We start from the raw sequence: 23,959 nt of genomic DNA, 5'->3' as shown, positions 1-23,959 counted from the left end.
TATTGATAGCCATTGATCAATATTTTGGTCCAGCGACATCCTTCAGCAGAACACAAATGTAATATTTTCTGACATGTATTGATTTATCTCCCTGAGGAAATCCACGGGAGGAATAATGAAAGAAACCAATTTTTCAGAGCTGAACCTTGATCACGTGTTTTTCCATTTTTCAAACTACATTACCAAACTGTCACGATTTGAAAATATAATGATGGAGGACTGAAAGTATAAACAATATAAATGTAAGTATGCAGTATTTTTTTTTTCTGCACTGCCTGCATATCAACATACCAGATGTTAATTTAGTTTGATATGGATTCTCTGTGTCATTTAATGACAAGACCTGCCAGGAAGCAGATTTCTGTTGCTAAAAAGGGCACCACTCGCTGTACATCGTGATACATATCAGAACGTCAAGAAATACATCTTACAAGCTGCACAAATTATTTACAGAACAACGATTCGTGACACAGATGTTTACAGCTTAAAATATGGGAGTTAAAGATAAAGAGATCACTGAAGTATGACTGACACAAACTATACACACACATCCAGCACTTGTGTAGAAGGGTCAAACCATATAGAAACATCCATATCCATTTACATTTCTTACCCAATGCAAAAGACATACAAATCAATTATCATTATTCAGTAGATACACAATAAAGAGTCTACAAATATGGCCAAAAACGCCATAGCAACCAATTACAAACCATCTTTCACTTTCTGACTGTTAAGAACTGTTGATAACTGTGACAGGGCTGGCTGTTGTGAATATTTGCATATTCTATGAATTAAGCTCTTGAAAATCCTACCTGAAGCTGAGCTTTGAGCTGACGCAAACGATTAACATCTTGCTGAACACCTTCACGTTGTGATGCATCCATGAGAACATTCACTGTTGTTTCTGCTTCTTGCATCCACTTCATTAAGTTCTCATGCTCTTTGACCAAGGACTGGAAATTCTTCAGCTCCCTTTCCAGGGTGCCCTGTCGGTCGCCAACCCTAAAAAAGCAAAAACAAGCAATGCAGATTTGATTATATCTTTAGAAGCAAAAAACTGAGTTCTTTATTACTTCTTTTATTAATTAAGAGATGTATCTTTATAACATATTTAATGTGTTATTATCGATATAAAAGGAACCACACAGTATAGCTACACAAGTAACAATTTCCCGAAACACTTGTTTCTATACACTCCAGAAAATAGTATTTACCTGAATTGTTGAGAAGTAATTTCCCATTTAGTGTAGAGAAATAAAATTGAGTACTGTCCGTGATACTTTTTTTATTTGCACTAACATACAATTTTTCAGGACCCTTCTGAGCAGTACTCAACTGCTTGGACCTTGAAGCAGTACTCAACTGCTTGGACCCTGAAGTAGTACTCAACTGCTTGGACCCTGAAGTAGTACTCAACTGCTTGGACCCTGAAGCAGTACTCTACTGCTTGGACCTTGGACCAACTGCTTGAACCCTGAAGCAGTACTCAACTGCTTGGACCCTGAAGCAGTACTCTACTGCTTGGACCCTGAAGCAGTACTCTACTGCTTGGACCTTGGACCAACTGATTGAACCCTGAAGCAGTACTCTACTGCTTGGACCTTGGACCAACTGCTTGGACCCTGAAGCAGTACTCAACTGCTTGGACCCTGAAGCAGTACTCTACTGCTTGGACCTTGAACCAACTGCTTGGACCCTGAAGCAGTACTCTACTGCTTGGACCCTGAAGCAGTACTCTACTGCTTGGACCTTGGACCAACTGCTTGAACCCTGAAGCAGTACTCTACTGCTTGGACCTTGGACCAACTGCTTGGACCCTGAAGCAGTACTCAACTTCTTGGACCTTGGACCAACTGCTTGGACCCTGAAGCAGTACTCAACTGCTTGGACCCTGAAGCAGTACTCTACTGCTTGGACCTTGGACCAACTGCTTGGACCTTGAAGAAGGGGCCATCCCCCGAAAGCTTGTCCTGAAAAAATTGTATGTTGGTGCAAATAAAAGAAGTATCAGACAGTACTCAATTTTATCTGTCACAATTGCACTAATACGGCTACAATCCCATTTAGTGTACAAGTACTATTCACAAAAATTCATTCAAAAATTGTAGAACTTTAGATATGGCATCTTAATTGAGTGAAATCTCCAAACCCACACAAAGGGCTTTTTATTCCAGCCCGAAAGCCCTTTATTTAACCTCCACTATTTCCACTTATCTGATGTCCTTCAATATATAATATAGAAAAGGTTTCAGTCTTGCAGTAGCCTGATGTACAATACATTTCCAGTGTCAGATTCAATTAGCTCAAAACTGTATTGCTTTTTTTTTTTATAAAAACATTACTACCACAAACCAAAGTTCATGGGCTAAAAGGTTGTACATATAACTCATATCAAGAATCACCAAGACAAACTCACATATGCCCTTGTCAATAAGACAATTGTGTTTACAGACATGTATGTTGCAGTCAGCAATGTACTTTGAGATCAAGCTGCTTTGGCATATGGATGATGACATGTCTTATACAGGCCAGCACATTTGACCCCAGTTGCTTTAACCACTTGACCTCTGGAAGATTTACCCTGACCAGGCCCTTTTTTTTTCAATAAGCCACTGCTTTACTTTAACTGACAATTGCGTGGTTGTGGGACACTGTACCCATACAAACAAGACATCTATGTCCATTTTTTTCCCCAATAAATAGAGCTTTGGTTTGATGGTATTTTATAATTTTTTTGCACTATAAACAAAGAGAGACCTGCAATTTTGAAAAAAATATATATTTTTTATTCTCTGCTATAAAACATATCAAATAAAAAAAAATTTAAAAATCAAATGTCTATCAATTTAGGCCAACATGTATTTTTTTTTTTACATATTTTTGGTAAAAAAAAATCCCAATAAGTGTATATTGATTGGTTTTCACAAAAGTTATAGAGTCTACAAACTTGACACTGGCTGGGAAAGGGTTAAAATCAGAGGGTTAAATGTGTGCCTGGCCAGTGCTTTACTATTGTGGGGGTGTTGCTTGTACTGGGAGAAGGCATGGGTTGGTGCCCCGCCTTAGCAGACACAAAGGATCTATGTACTGACAGAATGGCAATCTGTCTTGTTTACATAGGCAGACTGCTGCTCTGCTTGTGTACCAAAGCATTAGCACCTGCTGTGTCTAATCACAGCAGGAGTGGAGAAGTGCAGAATCACATACTAGGTACCTGATCCTGCTTAAGATCAGTATATACAGTGTAAGGTCAGCAAGCGGTTAAAGCAATATTAAACTCAGTAACCAAAATGTGTTAAAGAGGTTGTAACCCTTAAAAAAAAAATAATAATAATAATAAAAAAGAGAACATGTTCCCTTATAGCAGGTTAAACAGCACACTGCTTGTGCTGTCTAATCTGTCCCTTTTTATGCTGTAAAAAACCTGCTTGATCCTGCCTGTTCCTGTGCCCCTTAGTGTGCTGACCACGATAAACATGGCTGCTGATCCATGATATCATGGTCAGATTACGTGCCTCCATCATCCCGCTGCTCTCCCCCACCCTCCCTGCATCAGGTTGGCCCGTCTGCACAATATTGCGTTACTATACGTGATGTGCGCGCAACTCCCCCCACGCACCGGCTGTGCCAATCGGATTCGATCAGGAACTGATCAATCCTCAGGCCCAGGCCAATGAAATCTGGCCTGGACCTGGTGATTTCTCCTGGAGAATGAGTAATATCATCTCATCACCTCATGTCGGTGTTTTCGTTCCAGACCGATAGCAGAGAACATTGAAAAGTGAGTTGCACCAACACTACACTGACACCAGGGCACATAATTCACCCCCCGAGTTAACCCCTTCACCACCTGTCACTGTGTCACCCAGTACAGCAATCACATATTTGTTTGATCGCTGCACTGGTGTCATTAATACATGGTGAGGCATGGTGAGTATTTTGCAGATCTCATTTATTTTTGAAAATGAACAAAGAATTTTTTTTTTTCTTTTTTACATTTTCAAAACTTTGTGACAAAAAGTGTGATCTACAAATACTCGGCAGATAGCTTGGGGTGTTTCCTTTCCCAAGTGGGGTCATTTGGGGGGTTTTGTGCTCACTGGGCATTTCATGGCCTTCGAAACTGTGATAAGCACTGAGGAGTGAAATGAAAAATGTACGCCCTTAGAAAGCCTGAAGGCAGTGATTGGTTTTCATGGTCCTGTACGCGGTTAGACTGCCAAAAAGTCTCACGCATGAGGTATCCCCGTACTCAGGAGAAGCAGCAGAATGTATTTTGGGGTGTAATTCCACATATAACCATGACATGTTTGAATAATATATCATTTAGTGACAATGTTGTGTAAAAAAAAAAAAAAAAATTACTGAAACATTTGGCAAAATATAAAATATTCCATGGACTCAACATGCCTCTCATCAAATAGCTTGAAGTGTCTTCTTTCCAAAATGGGGTCATTTGGGTTTTGCTATCTTGTCATTTCATGGCCTCCGAAACTGTGATAGGTAGTGAGGAAGTGAAATCACCATTTTGCGCCCTTATTAAAGTATACGGAATGAAGCAGAGGGGCTTTGTCACAAAGGGTGATAAGAAGCAGGATTTAGATTACTGTAGCATTGAGATAGGGAGACTTACATTTTTGAGTTCTTGTATGCATAAATGTAATATATGTTAAGCTGCTTTTGTAATATATGCTTACTATTTTAGGAGACTATGATCTCCCATTCTGTAAACACTGTTATAGTATGTATATGCAATTCATTCCTGGAAAAAATGTAATAAAATCACATTTGAAAGATTACTGTCATCCCCTCTGTTCTACTAAGCCAGGAATATGCAATTAGCGGACCTCCAGCTGTTGCAAAACTACAAGTCCCATCATGCCTCTGCCTCTGGTTGTCATGCTTGTGGCTGTCAGAGTCTAGCAATGCCTTATGGGACTTGTAGTTCTGCAACAGCTGGAGGTCCGCTAATTGCATATCCCTGTACTAAGCCATAATACACTGTGTACATGTTTGTATAAAATTGTGCCTGTAAATACATTATTTTAATTAATTTGCAGTCATGTGACCTCCAGCCACTCTCCTCCCCCAATCTAAGGTCTACAGCAGGAGGAGCTGAATGGACACCACAGTGATCACGTGACCTCTGGGGTGACATCAGAGGGGGATCCTGGCCTCTCCTGCTGTAGCCCTAAGCCCTTGTACACACGGTCGGAGATTGCGACAACCAAATCCATCGGAGTAATTCTGACGGATTAATTCCGGAAGAGGTCCGGAAGTGATATTGCATGCACACGGTCGGACTAAGTTGTTCGGAAAATCAGATTGTACATAACGTGATGACGTTATTTCGTTAGGACGGGACTACGTTCAGGCTAGTAGCCAATAGCTTTGGTCTAGGAATTGGATCTGAGCATGCATGGCACCTTGTCCGTCGGAGTAGGCTACACATGATCGGAGTATGTCCGATCGGAGCATTTTGTTGGAAAATGTTACCGGCAAGTTGGAAAAATTGGTCCGATGCAGAACACACACAGTCGGAATATCCAACAAAACGGTCCGATAGGAAACATTCAGACGGAATCTCCGACCGTGTGTACAAGGGCTTAGATCGAGGGAGGAGAGCGGCCAGAAGTGACATGACCAGCCAGAAACAAACATATTTTAAGTTATTTACAGACACAATTTTATACAATATGTACACAGTGTAGTATGACTTAGTAGAACAGAGGGGCTGTCAGAAATCTTTATTTGAGTTTACAACCAATTTAAATTGCATATTGCCAATTCCTAGATATGGTGACTACATTTGTTTTCTTTTTTTAGGCTTTTTTTCCCCCTTTATTTTCACCCGGACATCTGGCCAGTAAGTAAATGTTATTTTTGAACTTAAGCCAGTCATTTTATGACTTGGAATGCTGTTCTTCCTGCACTGTGCTGTATGTTATATATACTGGCAAAACACACAGATTTCTGCTGAAGGCTATAGCCACCAGCAGTAATTACATGCAAACAATTTGACAAGCTGGTTGTACTGAAGTCGATCTTTGGATAGACTTCAGTACACCCACCCTGCCCATAGATGCATCGAATCTCGGGCGGCCCCTGTTGAACCAGCTGAGATTTGATCCAACCAACATGTCAAATTGCCATGTAATCATTGTGTTCTGCTGGTATGTATATAACATTTAGCACAGTGCAGAACACATATAAAGTGTGGCAGTCCAAAGTAAGTAATGTACAGCATAGCAGTGGTACAGAAAGAATAATGTACAGTACGTGGTTGACCAGGTCATGTAATATAAAGTGCAACATATGATGTGTGCTGGTTCAGAGTATGCAATGTACAGCAGAGTATATGGAGTGTGGCAGTTCAGTTCATATATTTTACCAAACCAAGTGTAGTGGTTCAGAGTATGTGATATATGGAGTGTAGTATATAATGTAGTATGTAATGTACAGGGCAGCATATGTTAGTGCACAGTATATAATGTATAGTACAAGACAGTAAGTCCACAGCGTGCAGCGCTGAACCTTTCTTTTAGGTTATAATTACTGTCTATGTTCTTGTTAGTAAGACTTCCCTCTTATTTTCTCTACTGGTGACCACAAGTAAGAAAGAATCAAGTTAATGGGGACTAAAAAAAAATAAAAAACACATCTTCTGCAGTAAACGATAAAGTCAGAACTTCTCTCAAGTCTTAATTTGAATCTTGTAAACACACATTGGATAGACATTGTTCGCTGCTGTCACTATTAATAAGCTGGATCTAAGCAATGATATACAACTGGAGCAAGTGCATTAAGACAGGAAGTGGCTACAAAGAAAGATCAGGAGCACTGAAATACACAAAAGGATAAAAAAACTGGTGAAACAGTATTCTATAATAAAAAAGGTAACATCTGTTTATTAAACACAGTACTCCAGCAAACTAAGCAAAGTCCAGTTAGAGTTTACGACTGTTTTAATAAAAAAAAGACTGTCAGCAATGTTAGAGGAAAATGCATGATTTTAAGGGGGTTGGAGTTCATTACTTGTATACTGTCAAAGGTAGAACAAATCTTGAAGTTGATCTCTGGGCTCACTCTGCCGTGTCCCCAAGGATTATTTGTTCTTCCTTTTCCCAAGAATGAACAGTGGGCACAATAAGGACCCCGCAACATGGGATTGTGGCCCCAGATGGAGTAAAGTTTATCTATAAAAAAAAAAAAAAAAAATATATATATATATATATATATATATATATATATATATATATATATATATATATATATATATATATATATACTGTATTTTCTGGCGTATAAGACTACCTTTTACACTTAAAAAAAATGCCCAAAAATTGGGGGTCGTCTTATACGCCGGGTATACAATGCTGCCCGATGGATGTCAGCCCCCAAATGTCTGCTAATACTGTATGTGGATTCAGCTACAAACAGTATACGCCGCTGAGCCAATCCCGGCGAGCAATGTATTCTATTAATGAATACAGAGCCTGCTTGGATTGGAGTAACAACCTCTGCCAATCCGAGCAGGCTACATAGAGTAGCCTGCTCGGATTGGCTTTGAGAGAGAGGGAGAGAGGCAAGGGCTGATGATGCTACAGCACAGCCTCTGCCAATCCAAGCAGGCGTTGTATTCATTCAAAGAATACACCGCTCACCATACTTCCCTGGGTAAATCCATTCACTGATATCCTACTACTATATATCCTGCTGTTTGCCTTTGAGGTCCCAGGCACCCAAGAGGGACAGGTAAATCTGGGACATATGACAGGGGGGTTATTAAATGCATTTTGGTGGACAATTCCCATAGAATGTAACCCAAAAGTGGTATAGGTTTGGTTAGTGAAAAATTCTACTTTCCAGAGTTGTGGCATTCAATAGATCTCTCTCTGTGTTATTATTGTTTGATTTACTTTGACATATCACAGCATGGCGGGTGAGTAGTTGGCATTCTTGCTTTGTGTCTTTTAATGGTTATAATGTTTTTTTTAAATGGTGTTGCCTCAGAAGGGGGGTAGTCTTATACCGCGAGTATTGCCCAAAACCTATGTTTTTGCTTCAAAAATAGGGGGTCTTCTTATACGCCCAATCGCCTGATACGCCGGCAAATACGGTATATATATATATATATATATATATATATATATATATATATATATATATATATATATATATTTAAATAATGTTATATGTTTTAATATTATATTTAATTAAGATATAAAAAAAAAGGGGGCAGGCTTGTCACGAGAGCGGGGAAAAACATTTCTCCACAGGTACAGGAGATTATAAAAGCCACCTGTGTGACTAGCCGCTATCATTTGCCCTAAGGTGGCTTAGGATTGAGCTCAGCGGTATTTTGTCAGCTCGCCTAGCCAGTAACAGGACATGAAATCCCTAATTAGGAGGGTCCTTGAAAGGGCTGAAGCAGAAGGCAGTAATGTATGGCTACAGAGGTGTCTGGCTCTCACTGCAGAAGACACTATTTGGCACAGCATCAGCGAAGTCTCAGCCCACATTGAATATGACAGAAGTATCTACCGTGATCCGTGATATGGATCTTCCCGGTTGTGCGCCCCAGGGGGCACACGGAAGCAAGAATCTGGGAGGATGTCCCACAGATGTCCACCCAGAATAAGCCGACCATGCTGTAACCGTCTTTCAGCTATGGCCTGATCGGCATGTGGTTAAGAGCAGCAGTGTGCATGAGGCCTAATTGTCAGTGTCTGGGGAGGCAGCTGACTGCAGCCTCCAAACCTCCTCTCATATGTAATCAGTGCTCTGCAAAATGACCCAGGAGAGCAAGAGCTGGTAGGAGGAGGAGGTACAAGTGATGCACAAACAAACCAGAGCCAGAATCAAGAGAAGATAACATTTCAGCAGCGCAGAGATAGGTAGCAGAGCTAGCTATAACTCATGCAACAGGCTGGTTCCAGAAATAATTGTATTACTACAGATCAAGCAAAGCTGTCATGCTTCTTATGCTTCATGGCTACTAATAACAGCTATGTTCTCCTCCAACTCCAGGTCTTTGCAGAAGAGGAGAAAGCTAAGCAGTATGTAAGTCTTTGTGCTCTCAGTGCAGCTCTTCAGCTTACAACTAAACTTGGCCATGCATGCATTGAATTTGTTACTGAATTGGCCAAAATTCACTCTACGGGAGGCCCTGTCACCAACATCTATTTTTCCAACTGGCTCATTTGACAAAAGTCAATTGAAGGGTAGTTGGAAACGTGTCAGCTAAATAGGACCTGCATCTAATAAGATGCAGGCACTATTCAGATAGCTGGTAGAGAGAGATTTGCCCATCCATGTTGTTTATCATGAATAGAGGAACACATTTGATTTCTTTCATTCAGAGTGTGGTCTATACGTGTATAGCTGGCTTAAAGGTCAATTTCTCCTGGTGATTCATGTCATATAAACAAATGGCCCAGAGGTTCATAACATATATATGATATATATATATATATATATATATATATATATATATATATATATATATATATATATATATATATATCTCAAAGAATGGCAAAGGTATTGCTGAATAAATGGTCAACAGAAAATATACAGGTGCAAGAGCTCAAATGGTTAAAGATGCTATGCCATATGACAATCTTGATTAATCAGTTACAATAACACAGACCTTTCAATCTGTAATTTTTTTATAACAAGACGCCACAGACTCAAAATGTGCTCCTAAATAGATATCAAAAGAATTGCAGATAGGGCTGTAAGCAAAACAAATGTTAATCTTTTCATTTCCATGACAATGAAAGCTGCCATATGGAAATCACCTTTTATGTTTTCTCCTGTCCGCTAGACAAGAATCTCCATTGTTGACTGAAAGAAATCTGAGAAAAGTGGATACATATAAAAGGATTGAGGGCGCACTGTTGCTAGGAAACGGGTAAAAGATAAGAAGACCCACAACCTTGTCAATGACCTGCAAAAATCCTGGTTCTGTGATACTTTTTCAAAGGTGTTCCCTAATATCAACCCATATCTATTCTATGGCCTTACCTAATATTGTACAACTGTAACTGTAACAGTTTACGGCTCTCCTTTCTGGACCATTTTAATAATTAAAGTCAACGGTAACCCTAATTAGATGGTATTTTGTTTGCTAAAGCACTGTGTATCATAAACAATTGCCTTCTAATACATAATTTTTCACTTTTTTTGTCCATGAATGAATCTTGGTTCTGGTAATTTCCTGCAGACTCTCTGCAGTTACTTTCTGCCTACATGCACTCACTGCAGAGATGGCTGAATGGAATTTCTCAGATACTAATAACCGTGGCTAGAGCCTGCACATGTCTGTTTTAAACTGGGTACTTGTAGTCTCCATGGGAAGTCGCTGTAACAGGGTGACAACCCAGGAGCACAACTGAGAGATAGGAACAGAGCATTGAAGGATTAAGCCAATTATTATCAATCAACTGTGTTTACTCTTGTGAGGATGGTTACCCATGTGAGGATGGTTACCCATGTGAGGATGGTTACCTTTTAATAGCCATTCAAACGCCTTTGTGACAACTTGTGTGCATGTTATCAGGCCAAAATCACCAGGGTATGTAAACTTTTGATCAGGATAATTTGGGTAGTTTCTGTTGTGATTATGATTTAAAAAGTGTAAACACTATTGATTGATAATAATTGCTTTAGCCAAACACTAACCATGAGTGAAAGAAAAGTTTGTGTGTCATCATTCATAGTTTCTATAAAATGGCCAAGAAATTATAAATTCTGCCAGGGTATGTAAACTTATGAGCACAACTGTATGTATTTGTCTACATGGCACCAAGCTAAGGAAACCACATAAAACATGTACGTTGATATAGAGAATCTCTTATTCTTTACATAGATGTATTATTAATGTGTCACTCTAGCATTCATAGAATTGAGTGATTGCATTGATCACCGGCTGCCTTAAAAGAAATAAGACATTATTCATGAGCAAAGCAGAATTCTTAACTAGATTGGGACTTTTGAGAAAGGATATTGATAGAGGATTCCGATTAGGATCTGAGGCTTTTCAAATCGCTGTGAAAATTGTTAGTTCAGCTGGAAAAAAATACAACAGTGACATATGCAACAAGAAAAAGGAAGAAATTCTTTTTTATTTTAGTTGGTCATTTGAGCAATTCTCGCAGTAATCATTTAGCCTAAAAATGTTATTCTGGTTAAAACGTTTTTAGGTTGTACTTTTCTTAATCAGGAAAGTGCTGGTATCAGTTTATGATAACAAATATCAGGCTTTTTCCTACTATCAGTGGACATAATATAGAGGCATATAACACATGTACCTGTTAAAGTAAAGTGACAATGAGTCCCCTCTCTCCTCACACTTCCATTTCTCCATGATTCAAACACTGTGTAAGCTCTGTGATGGATAGCTTACACAGGTTTAATGACTTGTCAGGTGACAGCGTTGAGGCCTAAGGATTGACCTCTTGGGAGTGAGAACTGCATCCTGTGCAGAGCAATAGCAGAGTACGGGGGAGGTATGTGGGTACAGGTAGGTGTGGGTAGGCTAGTAAGATACTCACTTTTTCTCCTAATGATTCTCTTTAAGGGCTTGTTTACACAGTTGCAGGCATTACCCCAGTACCGTTTTTTAGAGCAGACAGTCAACTTTCTTGTAATAACAACTGCTGCGGCTAATCAGCCGTTCGGCTGTTATTACAAGCAGCGGGAGGGGACTTCCCCCCTTCCCGCAGCCTTCCGTGGCTCGCCCGGGCTCTCCCATCCCACCCGGAGGCCCAATCAACTAGCCGGCACTTCCGCCGGCTGGCCAGGGACCCGAACAAAGCTGAGATCGGGCTTTGATCAAGTCTCGGATCTAGTAACCCAGAAGCGATGTCATGACATCACTTCCGATTTGCTAAGGACTTAAAGGCGCCAGATTTAAAAAAAAAAAAATTATAGTATTCAAAATAGCCAAATTTGGGGTTTGAATGCTTTTAAGTGCAAAGAAGGGATTTGGGGTCTTATAGACCACATATCTCTCCAGAAAGAGTACCTGTCAATGCCCATTACTGTCATAAGGGATGTTTACATTCCTTGTAACAGCAATAAAAGTGATAAAAATAAAAAAACTATAAAGGCATAGCATAAAAATATAAAAATAAAATAAATAATTTAAAGCGCCCCATCTCTCCGTGCTTGTGCACAGAAGCAAAGGCATAGCTAAGTCGCACTCACAAATGTAAACAGTATATAAATCAGACATGTGATTGCCGCAATCATTAGAGAGAGAGTAATAGTTCTAGCACAAGACCTCCTTTGTAACTCTAAACAGGTAACCTGTAGAAATTTTTAAAGGGTATCCTACAGAGATTTTTAAGTACCATAGTTCGTTGCCATTCCACGAGTGTGAGCAATTTTAAAGCACGACATGTTTGGTATCTATTTACTCGACAAAAAAAATTGGGCTAACTTTATTTTTTTTTAATTCATGAAAGTGTATTTCTTCCAAAAAAATTGAAAGACCGCTGCGCAAATACATAAAATAGTGCAACAATTGCCATTTTGTCTCTAGGGTCTCTGCTAAAAATATATATATAATGTTTAGGGATTCTAAGTAATTTTCTAGCAAAACATACTGATATTAAATTGGAAGCAACAAGTGCCAGAAAAAGGCTTAGGCAGGAAGGGGTTAATGCAGGGTAGCACAAACGCAAGCATTCATATGCAAACAGCTGCCTTTGACAGGCTATGCTTGCAATATAAATGCATCACTTATATGAAATAATGCATTCAGAAAAATACAACGCAAAGAAGGCCAAACACAGCCTCACACTATACCAGTGGTCTCCAAACTGCAGCCTGGGGGCCGAATGTGGCCATTTGCTTGCCTTTATCTGGCACCTGGGGCACTGGTCCATCAACTGACACCAATTTTAGGGTACCATTCCCCCTACTGACAACATCGATGGGGCATAATGCTTCCCATTAAAACCAATGATGGGGCACTGATAGTGGGGCATTTTCTACTACCACTGGCTACAGTTCGTCCCCCTAAAGCCTAAAGGACAGTAAACCGGCCCCTTGCTTAGAAAGTTTGGAGAATCTTGCACTATACTATTGAGGTAAATTGGAATCTGTTGACCCGTCTTTGAAACACAGGTTAATAATGCCTGTGTACACGAGTTCCTATCAATAGTTTAAAAATGTGCAACAGTGTGTACATGTATTTGTATACTATATCCACTTAAGGACCGCCTCACGCCGATATACGTCGGCAGAATGGCACTGCTGGGCACAAGCAAGTACAGACAAGTTGCCCTTTAAGAGCCCAGCCGTGTGTCGCACGTGCGCCGCCGCCGCACTCAAGACCCGGTCCTGAGCTCCGTGATCGCGGCCGCGGGACCCGATCACTGCCGGTGTCCCACGATTGGGTCACAGAGTTGAAGAATGGGGAGAGGTAAGTGTAAACAAACCTCTCCCCATGCTTCCAAGTGAGCCTGTCACTGATCGTCTGTTCCCTGTCATAGGGAACGACGATCAGTGATGTCACACGCCAAGCCACACCCCTCCACAGTAAAGAAAACACACACACACTTAACCCCTACACTGCTGCCTAGTGGTTAACCCCTACACTGCCGCCTAGTGGTTAACCCCTTCACTGCCAGTGACATTTTTACAGTAATCAGTGCATTTTTAATCGCATTGATTGCTGTATTAATGCCAATGGTCCCAATAATGTGTTCAAAATTGTCCGACGTGTCTGCTGTAATGTCGCAGTCACAATAAAAATCGCTGATCGCCGCCATTACTAGTAAAATAAAATTATTAATAAAAATGCCATAAAACTATCCCTTATTTATAGACACTATAACTTTTGCGCAAACTAATTAATAAACGCTTATTGTGATTTCTTTTACCAAAAATATGTAGAAGAATACATATCGGCCTAAACAGAGGAAAAAAAAATGTTATATATTTTTGGGGGATATTTATTATAGCAAAAAGTAAAAAATATGGATTTTTTTTCAAAATTGACGCTCTATTTTTGTAAAACCGCAGAGGTGATCAAATACCACCAAAAGAAAGCTCCATTTGTGGGGAAAAAAGCACGCCAATTTTATTTGGGAACCACGTCGTGGTCCTTTAGCTGCAAAATGGTCCAGAGCTTAAGTGGTTAAACCACAGTTTTTTTAAACAAAATGGCAAATGGTGGTCTCAAATGAGCTCTGCAACTTGAAGATGTTCCATGAAGTACAACAGCCCTTCAATTTGGAACAATAAAGTCTTTTAGGTGCATCAGACTTCATTTTGAACATTGAACTTACATTTCTAGCAAAGTTCCACATGCATAAGATGATTAATTTCTTGTGAACATGATTTACTAGACCATATGTATATAGACTGTCATATCAATATATATACAGATCAGGCCCAACAACACAACCATACTATATTCAGAGCTTTTACTATGAACCTCTAATGTGAAACTTACTAACAGGTTTTATTTTATCCACTCCCAAGCTGCCGCACCATTCTGCTTTTCTAGCAATTATTTACTATGGACAATTGTCTGATACCTCAATATGTCATTTTCAAGTTGCTATGATTGTTTTTATGAATATGGTCAATAATATGTGATTATTATACCTATTTACCATGTATGTACTCATATTGTCATGCTATGTTTTTTGATGATTAAAACATGTCTTGGTACATTGGCTCCTCCTTTAGCCATGCTAGATCTACCTCATTTAAAGTCCCAAACCCTATTTTTCTTGCATATAGATAGGGATGGAGCTGTGTGATTCCACACACCTCATTTAAAGTCCCCTCAAAAAAAACACCCCCTCTTTCTTGTTCCAACTTACTAACAAATGTAGTTTTCTTAAGCCCTGTACACACGGTCGGAGAATCTGTCGGAATGCGTCTCATCGGACCGTGTCGTCAGATAATCCGACTGTGCGTGGTATGCATCGGACTGATTCCGTCCGAATCTCCGTCTGACCCAATTTTCCAACATGTTGGAAATATTTCCCGACCAACTAGGCAGGTTGGACCTAATCTGATCATGTGTATAGCATTTTGATCGGACCAAGTGCCACGCATGCTCAGATCAAATTCCTACATCAAAGCTATTGGCTACTAGCCTGAATGTAGTCCCATCGTAACAAAATTACGTCATCACGTTCTGAAAGATTGGATTTTTCGCCAACTTGGCCCGACCGTGTGTATGCAACAGTTTCGGACACAATCCGTCGGACTAAATCCCACGGATTCGGTTGGCAGAATCTCCGATCGTGTGTACAGGGGCTTAGACAATTTATTTTATCCACTCCCAAGCTGCCGCACCATTCTGCTTTTCTAGCAATTATTTACTATGGACAATTGTCTGATACCTCAATATGTCATTTTCAAGTTGCTATGATTGTTTTTATGAATATGGTCAATAATATGTGATTATTATACCTATTTACCATGTATGTACTCATATTGTCATGCTATGTTTTTTGATGATTAAAACATGTCTTGGTACATTGGCTCCTCCTTTAGCCATGCTAGATCTACCTCATTTAAAGTCCCAAACCCTATTTTTCTTGCATATAGATAGGGATGGAGCTGTGTGATTCCACACACCTCATTTAAAGTCCCCTCAAAAAAAACACCCCCTCTTTCTTGTTCCAACTTACTAACAAATGTAGTTTTCTTAAGCCCTGTACACACGGTCGGAGAATCTGTCGGAATGCGTCTCATCGGACCGTGTCGTCAGATAATCCGACTGTGCGTGGTATGCATCGGACTGATTCCGTCCGAATCTCCGTCTGACCCAATTTTCCAACATGTTGGAAATATTTCCCGACCAACTAGGCAGGTTGGACCTAATCCGATCATGTGTATAGCATTTTGATCGGACCAAGTGCCACGCATGCTCAGATCAAATTCCTACATCAAAGCTATTGGCTACTAGCCTGAATGTAGTCCCATCGTAACAAAATTACGTCATCACGTTCTGAAAGATTGGATTTTTCGCCAACTTGGCCCGACCGTGTGTATGCAACAGTTTCGGACACGTTTCGGCTGAACAAGGGATTGAAACGTATAGGTGATTATTTTTACCATAAGGGCATACACCCCCCTCCTATTTTACAGGAAGTCTGGAGATGCCCCCAGCGGAGAGCTTCCATTTGCAACAAATTTACCACATTCAAGTCAAGTCATTGCAGAGGGAAAGCTCTGACTTAGTAGTTCGAACGGTGTTCAAAAATATATGCATGAAGGATGCTGCTCTGTGAGGGGGTGTCTCCATGCTATATAAACTGTTTTTTTTTCCTGTCAGGATGGTTAACATCACTAAGGATGTGAGTATTGCCCTACTAAATAAGCCTGTTGATAATGTTGAACGACACACACAGACCTTAATTTACTTTATGTTTCTAGCTGCCAAGATTGCTATAGCAACAGCATGGAAAAGCCCTGTCATAGATATTGCAATAGTTAAACGAAAACTCACTTGGATGATGTTGAATGAAAAGATTGTGAGTGTCCTACGAGATAAACAATCCATTTTTGATAAAATATGGTCCCCTTGGCTAGCTTACCTGCAAGTCCTGGATGCATGAATCTAGTCGCCTGAGCAAGCTGATGTAGGATCCTCGGATGGACCCCTCTTCTTTTCTTCTTCTCTTTTACCTTCCTTATTTCTTCCATTGTTTCTTTGATTCCTTCCAGCCTTGGCTTCATGTTCTCTTAGCCCAAATTCTATTTTCCTCTTATTTTGTTTTCTTTCGTATTCAAGTTAGCAATGTCTACATTCAGGGACTCGAAGTCCCTCTTGCGAGACCGTAATAATGCTCGGTAACGAGTAATCCTTTGTGGACTGTGATCGCTGGAAGTGGGCGTTTTTACCTAGGGGGCCTACTCCCAGAGATTATGCTTTATGGTGGTCTCGACCTCGAAATCATGGGTTTATTGACCCAAATTATGAGTCAATGGGTGATTGTATGGAGACCACCCCTCAGTGGTTATAAGGTTCTAGTCGTTTCTATATCCATGTTATAGCACAAAATGTATTATTCTTGCTCTTTTATGTTAGTGACTACATGCTCACCTGTGAGGTTAGAGAAGGCATCACTCATTTGCAGAGAGATTCTGTAACCTTGTTTTCCCCTACTCATGTACCATCTCTTATTGTCTATACAGAGCATGCAAGGATTGTTTGCTGCTCTGCACAATGTTCATATTTCTTTTAAAAAAATTAAATGAAAACTAATAAAACAGAAATGTGCACTCTAGCATCTGAATGTACAGAAGTTAAATGCTGGGATACATAAAAGACAATGGGATTTTCTCTTATATTTGGGAAGTGAAGGTGACACCTGGAGGGTCCACAGGTAGAGATAGTCAGCACGGAACATAGTCCAGAGGGAAGTATTGGGGGCATTTGTGGTAGGATGACTAAAGCACATAATAGTAACAAGTCCTAGTTGCACTCTCGGAACACCTAATAAAAGGATAGTATGCAACCAGTCTAAACTATGTGGCATGTTCACCAATGCCAGGAACCTGGCGGACAAGATGAGTGAACTAGAGATACTGTTATATGAGGAGGATTTGGATTTTGAGGGAATTTCAGAGACTTGTTTCAACCGTACTCATGATTGACTGGAAACAATTCAAGGATATACTCTTTTAGTGCAGGGATAGAGGGTAAAAAAGGGGGAAGGATATTCCTGTATATTAAGAATAATGTACAAGTGCATGTGAGAGATATGACATTACTAAGGGAGCTAGGGAGGAGGTGGAATCCTTATGGGTAGAGCTCCTAAGGGGAAAATAATACTGGGAGTATGCTATAGGCTCCCTAAATGGGGAAAACTCAGAATGGTCAGGGGTGGGTAGCGAGGTCCCACAGGGTTCTGTGCTGGGACCAATCCTATTTAATTTGTTCATAAATGACCTGGAGGATGTGGTAAACAGTTAAATCTCTGTATTTGGGGACGATACTAAGCTAAGCAGGGCAATAACTTTTCTGCAGGATGTGGAAACCTTGCAAGAAGATCTAAACAAATTAATAGGGTGGGCAACTACATGCCAAATTAGGTTTAATGTAGTAAAATATAAAATAATGCATTTGGGTGGCAAAAATATGAATGTAAATTTATACACTGGGGGAGAACCTCTGGAGGAATCTAGGATGGAAAAGGAAATGGGGTCCTAGTAGATGATAGGCTCAGCAATGGCATGCAATGCCAAGCTGCTGCTAACAAAGCAAACAGAATATTGGCATGCATTAAAAAAGGGATTAACTCCAGGGATAAAGCGATAATTTCCCCACTCTACAAGACTCTATTTCGGCCGCACATGGAGTATGTTGTCCAGTTCTATGCACCAGTCCTCAGGAAAGATGTACTGGAAATGGAGCGAGTACAAAGAAGGGCAACAAAGCTAATAAAGGGTCTGGAGGATATTAGTTATGAAGACAGGTTGTGAACACTGAACTTATTCTCTCTGGAGAAGAGACGCTTGAGAGGGGATATGATTTCAATTTACAAATACCGTACTGGTGACCCCACAATAGGAATAAAACTTTTTTGCAGAAGAGAGTTTAATAAGACACGTGTCCACTCATTAAAATTAGAAGAAAAGAGGTTTAACCTTAAAGCGGAGTTCCACCCAAAAATGGAACTTTAAGCACTCCTCGCCCCCTTACATGCCACATTTGGCATGTCATTTTTTTTGGGGGGGGGGGGGGGAATGGGGGCTTCAATAGGAGGGGGAATTCCTGTCCCACTTCCTCCTTCCACCCAGGGACTGCCAAGGTGACTCCTCCTTTCGCCTTAGGCGGCCCCTCCCTCTAGGTGATCTCCTGGGACACGTGACAGGTCCCAAGAGATCGCCTATCCACTCGGGGAGCGCAGCAAGACTTGCACTTGCGCCGCGCGTGCCTGGCCGTGAAGCCGAAAGCTGTCACGGCCGGGTGCCAAGAGTGGGAACGGAGGTGCCGGCGGAGAGGAGGGGGAGAGGAGTGATGTTCCGTTCGGCCGTATCGCTGGACTGTGGAACAGGTAAGTGTCTGTTTATTAAAAGTCAGCAACTACACTTTTTGTAGCTGCAGACTTTTAATAAACATAAAAAGCCTGGAACTCCGCTTTAAACGGTTTTGTGGGTCCTTTACTGTAAGAGTGGCAAGGATGTTGAATTCGCTTCCACAGGCGGTGGTTTCAGCGGGGGGGGGGGGGGGGCATCAATAGTTTCAAACAACTATTAGATAAGCACCCGAATGACCGCAACATGCAGGGATATACAATGTAATACTGACATATAATCATACACACATAGGCTGGACTTGATGGACTTGTGTCTTTTTTCAACCTCACCTACTATGTAACTATGAAGCTCAATTTGCTCTGATGTAGGGGTGTTTAGCCTGAACATGGTGAAGGGACACTTGACACATTGGGTACACATTTACGAAAGGTAAATACAATTTGCACTGCAAGTGCACTTGGAAGTGCTGTCGCTCTAAATCTAAGGGGTAGATCTGAAATGAGTGGAAGCTCTGCTGATTTTATCATCCAATCATGTGCAAGCTAAAATGCTGTTTTTTATTTTCCTTGCATGTCCCCCTCTGAACTACAGCGACTTTACTTCCAAGTGCACTTGCAGTGCAAAGTGGATTTTCCTTTAGTAAATAACTCCCTATTGGAGTTTTTTGTTTTGAATTTTTTTCTGAAGCAAACTTTGCATCAAAATACAAGGTACACTTTTCTTTTACACCCCCACCACCATGTAATAAGTGGAAATAAACATCCTAAAAAAAAAAAAAAAATCACGCAAAAAAGTTAAAATATACTATCCTTACATCTAGACTTACGCTCAATGCACCTAGATAAAAGTTTTTGGAATTAAGGGCAGAAAAGCAGTATTATTTCCAAACCTGCTCTTGTGCATTTTCTTTTTGTAAATTAGGCTACATGTGCCAATGAATTTATTCCTAAAGAGATTAAACATATATTAACACTTAATTTCAATTCATATAGCTAACTCAGGAAAGAAAATATGCTACTTAACATGTGGCTCTTTTCACTGGAATATACTGTATTTCACGGAACATTGCTGGGATTAAGTGAGACAAACATTATACCTAAACATTAATAACATAACTTGTTAAAGGTTAGGAAACTCATCTGGCTTGTCAGTTTCTATTATTGTATTTGTGTAGCTGGATTAAAAAAAAAAAAAAAAAAGATTCAGGGAAAATATCGAATCTTTTTATACAATTGAAAGCGCAATTCCATGAAAGAAAAGCCCCTTTCTTCCAGTTGTCAACCCCCCAACCCAGGAAATCCCCCCCCCCCACATTATTTTTTTTTAACTTTTCTGAATACATACTTTTTTGCAACTGTCTTTATTCCAGTCAAATTATGTGTTGGGGCAGTGCCACAGAGCAGGGGGAATATTTCATATTTAGGTGTAACAAAACTGCATCTCAAATAGAAAATTAGAATTTCTATAATATTCAGTTACATTAGTATGTACGGTACTGTTGATATAAACAAATTAGTTCAAAGAGGTTGTGCTTAGAGCTCAATTAAAGTTTTACAACCCTTGTGCTATTACTTGCATGTCTGTTGGGGGGGGGGGGGGGGGGCTACCTTGTGAAACAGTACCTCAGAAAATGCTAGCTGTTTGGCTGTCATGCTGAACCTCTTGCTTCAATACACTGCCCTGAACAGGTATACCGGGAAGGACTTCTGACTTTACTTAACCATTGTTTTGTGTTTGTTTTAAAATAACAAGCATGTCATACTTACCTCCACTGTGCAGTTGGTTTTGTACAGAGTGGCCCCGATCCTTCCCTTCTGGGGTCCCTCAGTGGCTCCTCCTCTTCTCGAGTGCCCCGTTGGAGAGGCGCTTTCCTTTGGGACACCCATGCGGGCGCACTCCCGAGTCCTGCTGCTGAGTCTATTGACACAGACAGCAGGACTCTGCCCCCCCCCCCCCACATCATTGGATTTTATTGATAGCAGCGGGAGCCAATGGCTGCGCTGCTATTAATCTATACAATCAGGAAACGAGACATCGGCTAGTTTGTCCCCAGGGCGAGGAAGAGCAAGTTCAGGTAAGTAAAACAGGAGGGGGGGTCTGGGGGGTAGCTGGATGACAGAAGGTTTTTCACCTTAATGCATAGAATGCAATAAGGTGAAAAACTACAAGGGTTTAAAACCCCTTTAATGAGATGCACAGTTTTTTGGGTCAGTGATTCAGAAACTATGAATGCTAGTTGGCCAGATTAATATAGCAAGAACACTATCATTTAAGATAGATGTCAGTAATGATAGTGCCTATACTTCTCTTATTAAAATTATTATTTTCAAGTAAATGTATGATCTTTTTAAAATTTCTGAGAACCTACTTTGTATTGAAGATTTATTGGAAGACTCAAGCCCCTGCTGTTTGTTTACTGCCTGGTAGTGACCTATTAGCTGGTGCTGATGTTGTCCTTTGAGGTTCAGGGTTTATGAGCCATAGCAATGGTTTCCTGTCTAACAGAGCATTGCGGGGATGACTAGGTCCTGTGCCTAGAACACAATCAGAAAATCGGACAAAAAATATTGCTTTCAGGGCGCTCGTACGATAATTTGATCATTAGTACACAGCTTTCGAGGGCCTATCACGACAGTTCATTAAAAATTATCTGAAGGCACAAATGCAAATGTTTTTCTCATACAGTAGCAGATTGTACAATTTTCGTTTAATCAGCACGGTATTTGTCCAAAAAAAATTCAGGAGACCAAGACTACGCATGCTTGGAAATGAAAGAATACCTTACAATACAATACAACACGTTACATCACTTCTGAAGCTGTATTCTGTCATACATTTAGTAACCTCTACATTTTCGATATGAGACTAGCATGCAAAAAAATTAGGGATGCACCGAAATGGCCCTTTCAGCAAAAAGCCGAAAGAGAATTTCCACCGATACTGGTGCCGAAAATGGGGCGGGGCTTGGCCCCGCCCCCGGCGCCGCCCATCACTGGGGTGTCATTCTGTCTTTAGCTCTCCTCCTCCCCTCCCTCCTCACCTATGCTGCAGTCAACCTGTGGGGTCTCGCTCTAAAGTCCCCCTCTCCACAGCGGTGGCTGCTTATGTCTCCTCAGCCGATGTGTAAATCGGCTGTGCAGGAGCTGGGCACGATGTTTACTGTGAAAGTGAAACCAAAGGAGAGGCGTCTAGCAGTGTGTGCTGTGCTCTCTGCCTCCCCCTAGAGTGCAGTACCCAGCATGGAGATTAATGTACAGAGCTGCAGCTGCCAATTTTTAAATAAAGACTGTCTATATATATGTTTGTATGCCTGTGTGTTGTATGCCTGTGTGTTGTATGTGTGTTATATGTGTGCATGTTTGTGTGTATATAATAATATGTGTGTGTGCGTGTGTGTGTGTGTGTGTGATATGTGTGCATGTTTATATGTATGTGTGTTAAGTGTGTATGTTTCTATGTGTGTGTTCGCGCATGTATGTGTTATATGTGTGTTGTATGTTTATATGTGTGTATGTTTATATACAGTGGTGTGAAAAAGTGTTTGCCCCCTTCCTCATTTCCTGTTCCTTTGCATGTTTGTCACACTTAAGTGTTTCGGAACATCAAACCAATTTAAACAATAGTCAAGGACAACACAAGTAAACACAAAATGCAATTTGTAAATGAAGGTGTTTATTATTAAAGGTGAAAAAAAATCCAAACCATCATGGCCCTGTGTGAAAAAGTGATTGCCCCCTAAACCTAATAACTGGTTGGGCCACCCTTAGCAGCAACAACTGCAACCAAGCGTTTGCGATAACGTGCAATGAGGCTTTTACAGCGTCCTGGAGGAATTTTGGCCCACTCATCTTTGCAGAATTGTCCTAATTCAGTTACATTAGAGGGTTTTCGAGCATGAACGGCCTTTTTAAGGTCATACCACAACATCTCAATAGGATTCAGGTCAGGACTTTGGCTAGGCCACTCCAAAGTCTTCATTTTGTTTTTCTTCAGCCATTCGGTGGTGGACTTGCTGGTGTGTTTAGGATCATTGTCCTGCTGCAGAACCCAAGTTCGTTTCAGCTTGAGTACACGAACAGATGGTCGGACATTCTCCTTCAGGATCTCTTGGTAGACAGCAGAATTCATAGTTCCTTTTATCACGGCAAGTCTTCCAGGTCCTGAAGCAGCAAAACAGTCCCAGACCATCACACTACCACCACCATATTTTACTGTTGGTATAATGTTCTTTTTATGAAATGCAGTGTTCCTTCTACGCCAGATATACTTGGACACACACCTTCCAAAGAGTTCCACTTTTGTCTCATCAGTCCACAGAATGTTGTCCCAAAAGTCTTGGGGATCATCAAGATGTGTTGTGGAGAAATTGAGACAAGCTTTGATGTTCTTTTTGCTCAGCAGTGGTTTTCTCCTTGGAACTCTGCCATGCAGGCCATTTTTGCCCAGTCTTTTCCTGATGGTGGAGGCATGAACGCTGACCTTAACTGAGGCAAGTGAGGCCTGCAGTTCCTTGGACGTTGTTGTGGGGTCTATTGTGACCTCTTGGATGAGTCGTCGCTGCGCTCTTGGGGTAATTTTGGGTGGCCGGCCACTCCTGGGAAGGTTCACCACTGTTCCATGTCTTCGCCATTTGTGGATAATGGCTCTCACTGTGGTTCGCTGGATTCCCAAAGCTTTGGAAATGGCTTTATAACCCTTTCCAGACTGATAGATCTCAATTACTTTCTTTCTCAATTGTTCCTGAATTTCTTTGGGTCTCGGCATGATGTGTAGCTTTTAAGGATCTTCTGGTGCACCTTACTGTGTCTAGCAGCTCCTATTTAAGTGATGCCTTGATTGTGAACAGGTGTGGCAATAATCAGGCCTGGGTGTGGCTATAGAAATTGAACTCAGGTGTGGACAACCACAGTTATAGTATGTTTTAACAAGGGGG

General features: G+C 40.8%; 1 protein-coding gene across 9 annotated transcripts in view; it reads right to left on the bottom strand.

Annotated features, from left to right (window-relative positions):
• Window positions 1-23,959, bottom strand: part of UTRN (utrophin) — a 945,243-nt gene that overhangs the window by 487,322 nt on the left and 433,962 nt on the right. For all 9 annotated transcript variants that reach the window (XM_077486405.1, XM_077486408.1, XM_077486406.1 and 6 more), the window contains one exon: window positions 816-1,005. In XM_077486405.1, coding sequence (XP_077342531.1) covers window positions 816-1,005 — 190 coding nt within the window. The remainder of the gene's footprint in view (window positions 1-815; window positions 1,006-23,959) is intronic.

This window comes from Lithobates pipiens, unplaced genomic scaffold (genome assembly GCF_037356315.1).
Source record: "Lithobates pipiens isolate NorthernLeopardFrog02 unplaced genomic scaffold, aLitPip1_a1.2 Scaffold_18, whole genome shotgun sequence".
Classification (NCBI taxonomy): domain Eukaryota; kingdom Metazoa; phylum Chordata; class Amphibia; order Anura; family Ranidae; genus Lithobates; species Lithobates pipiens.
Note: the sequence above shows the minus strand (reverse complement) of the source record. Positions and strands in the feature narration are given on the sequence as shown.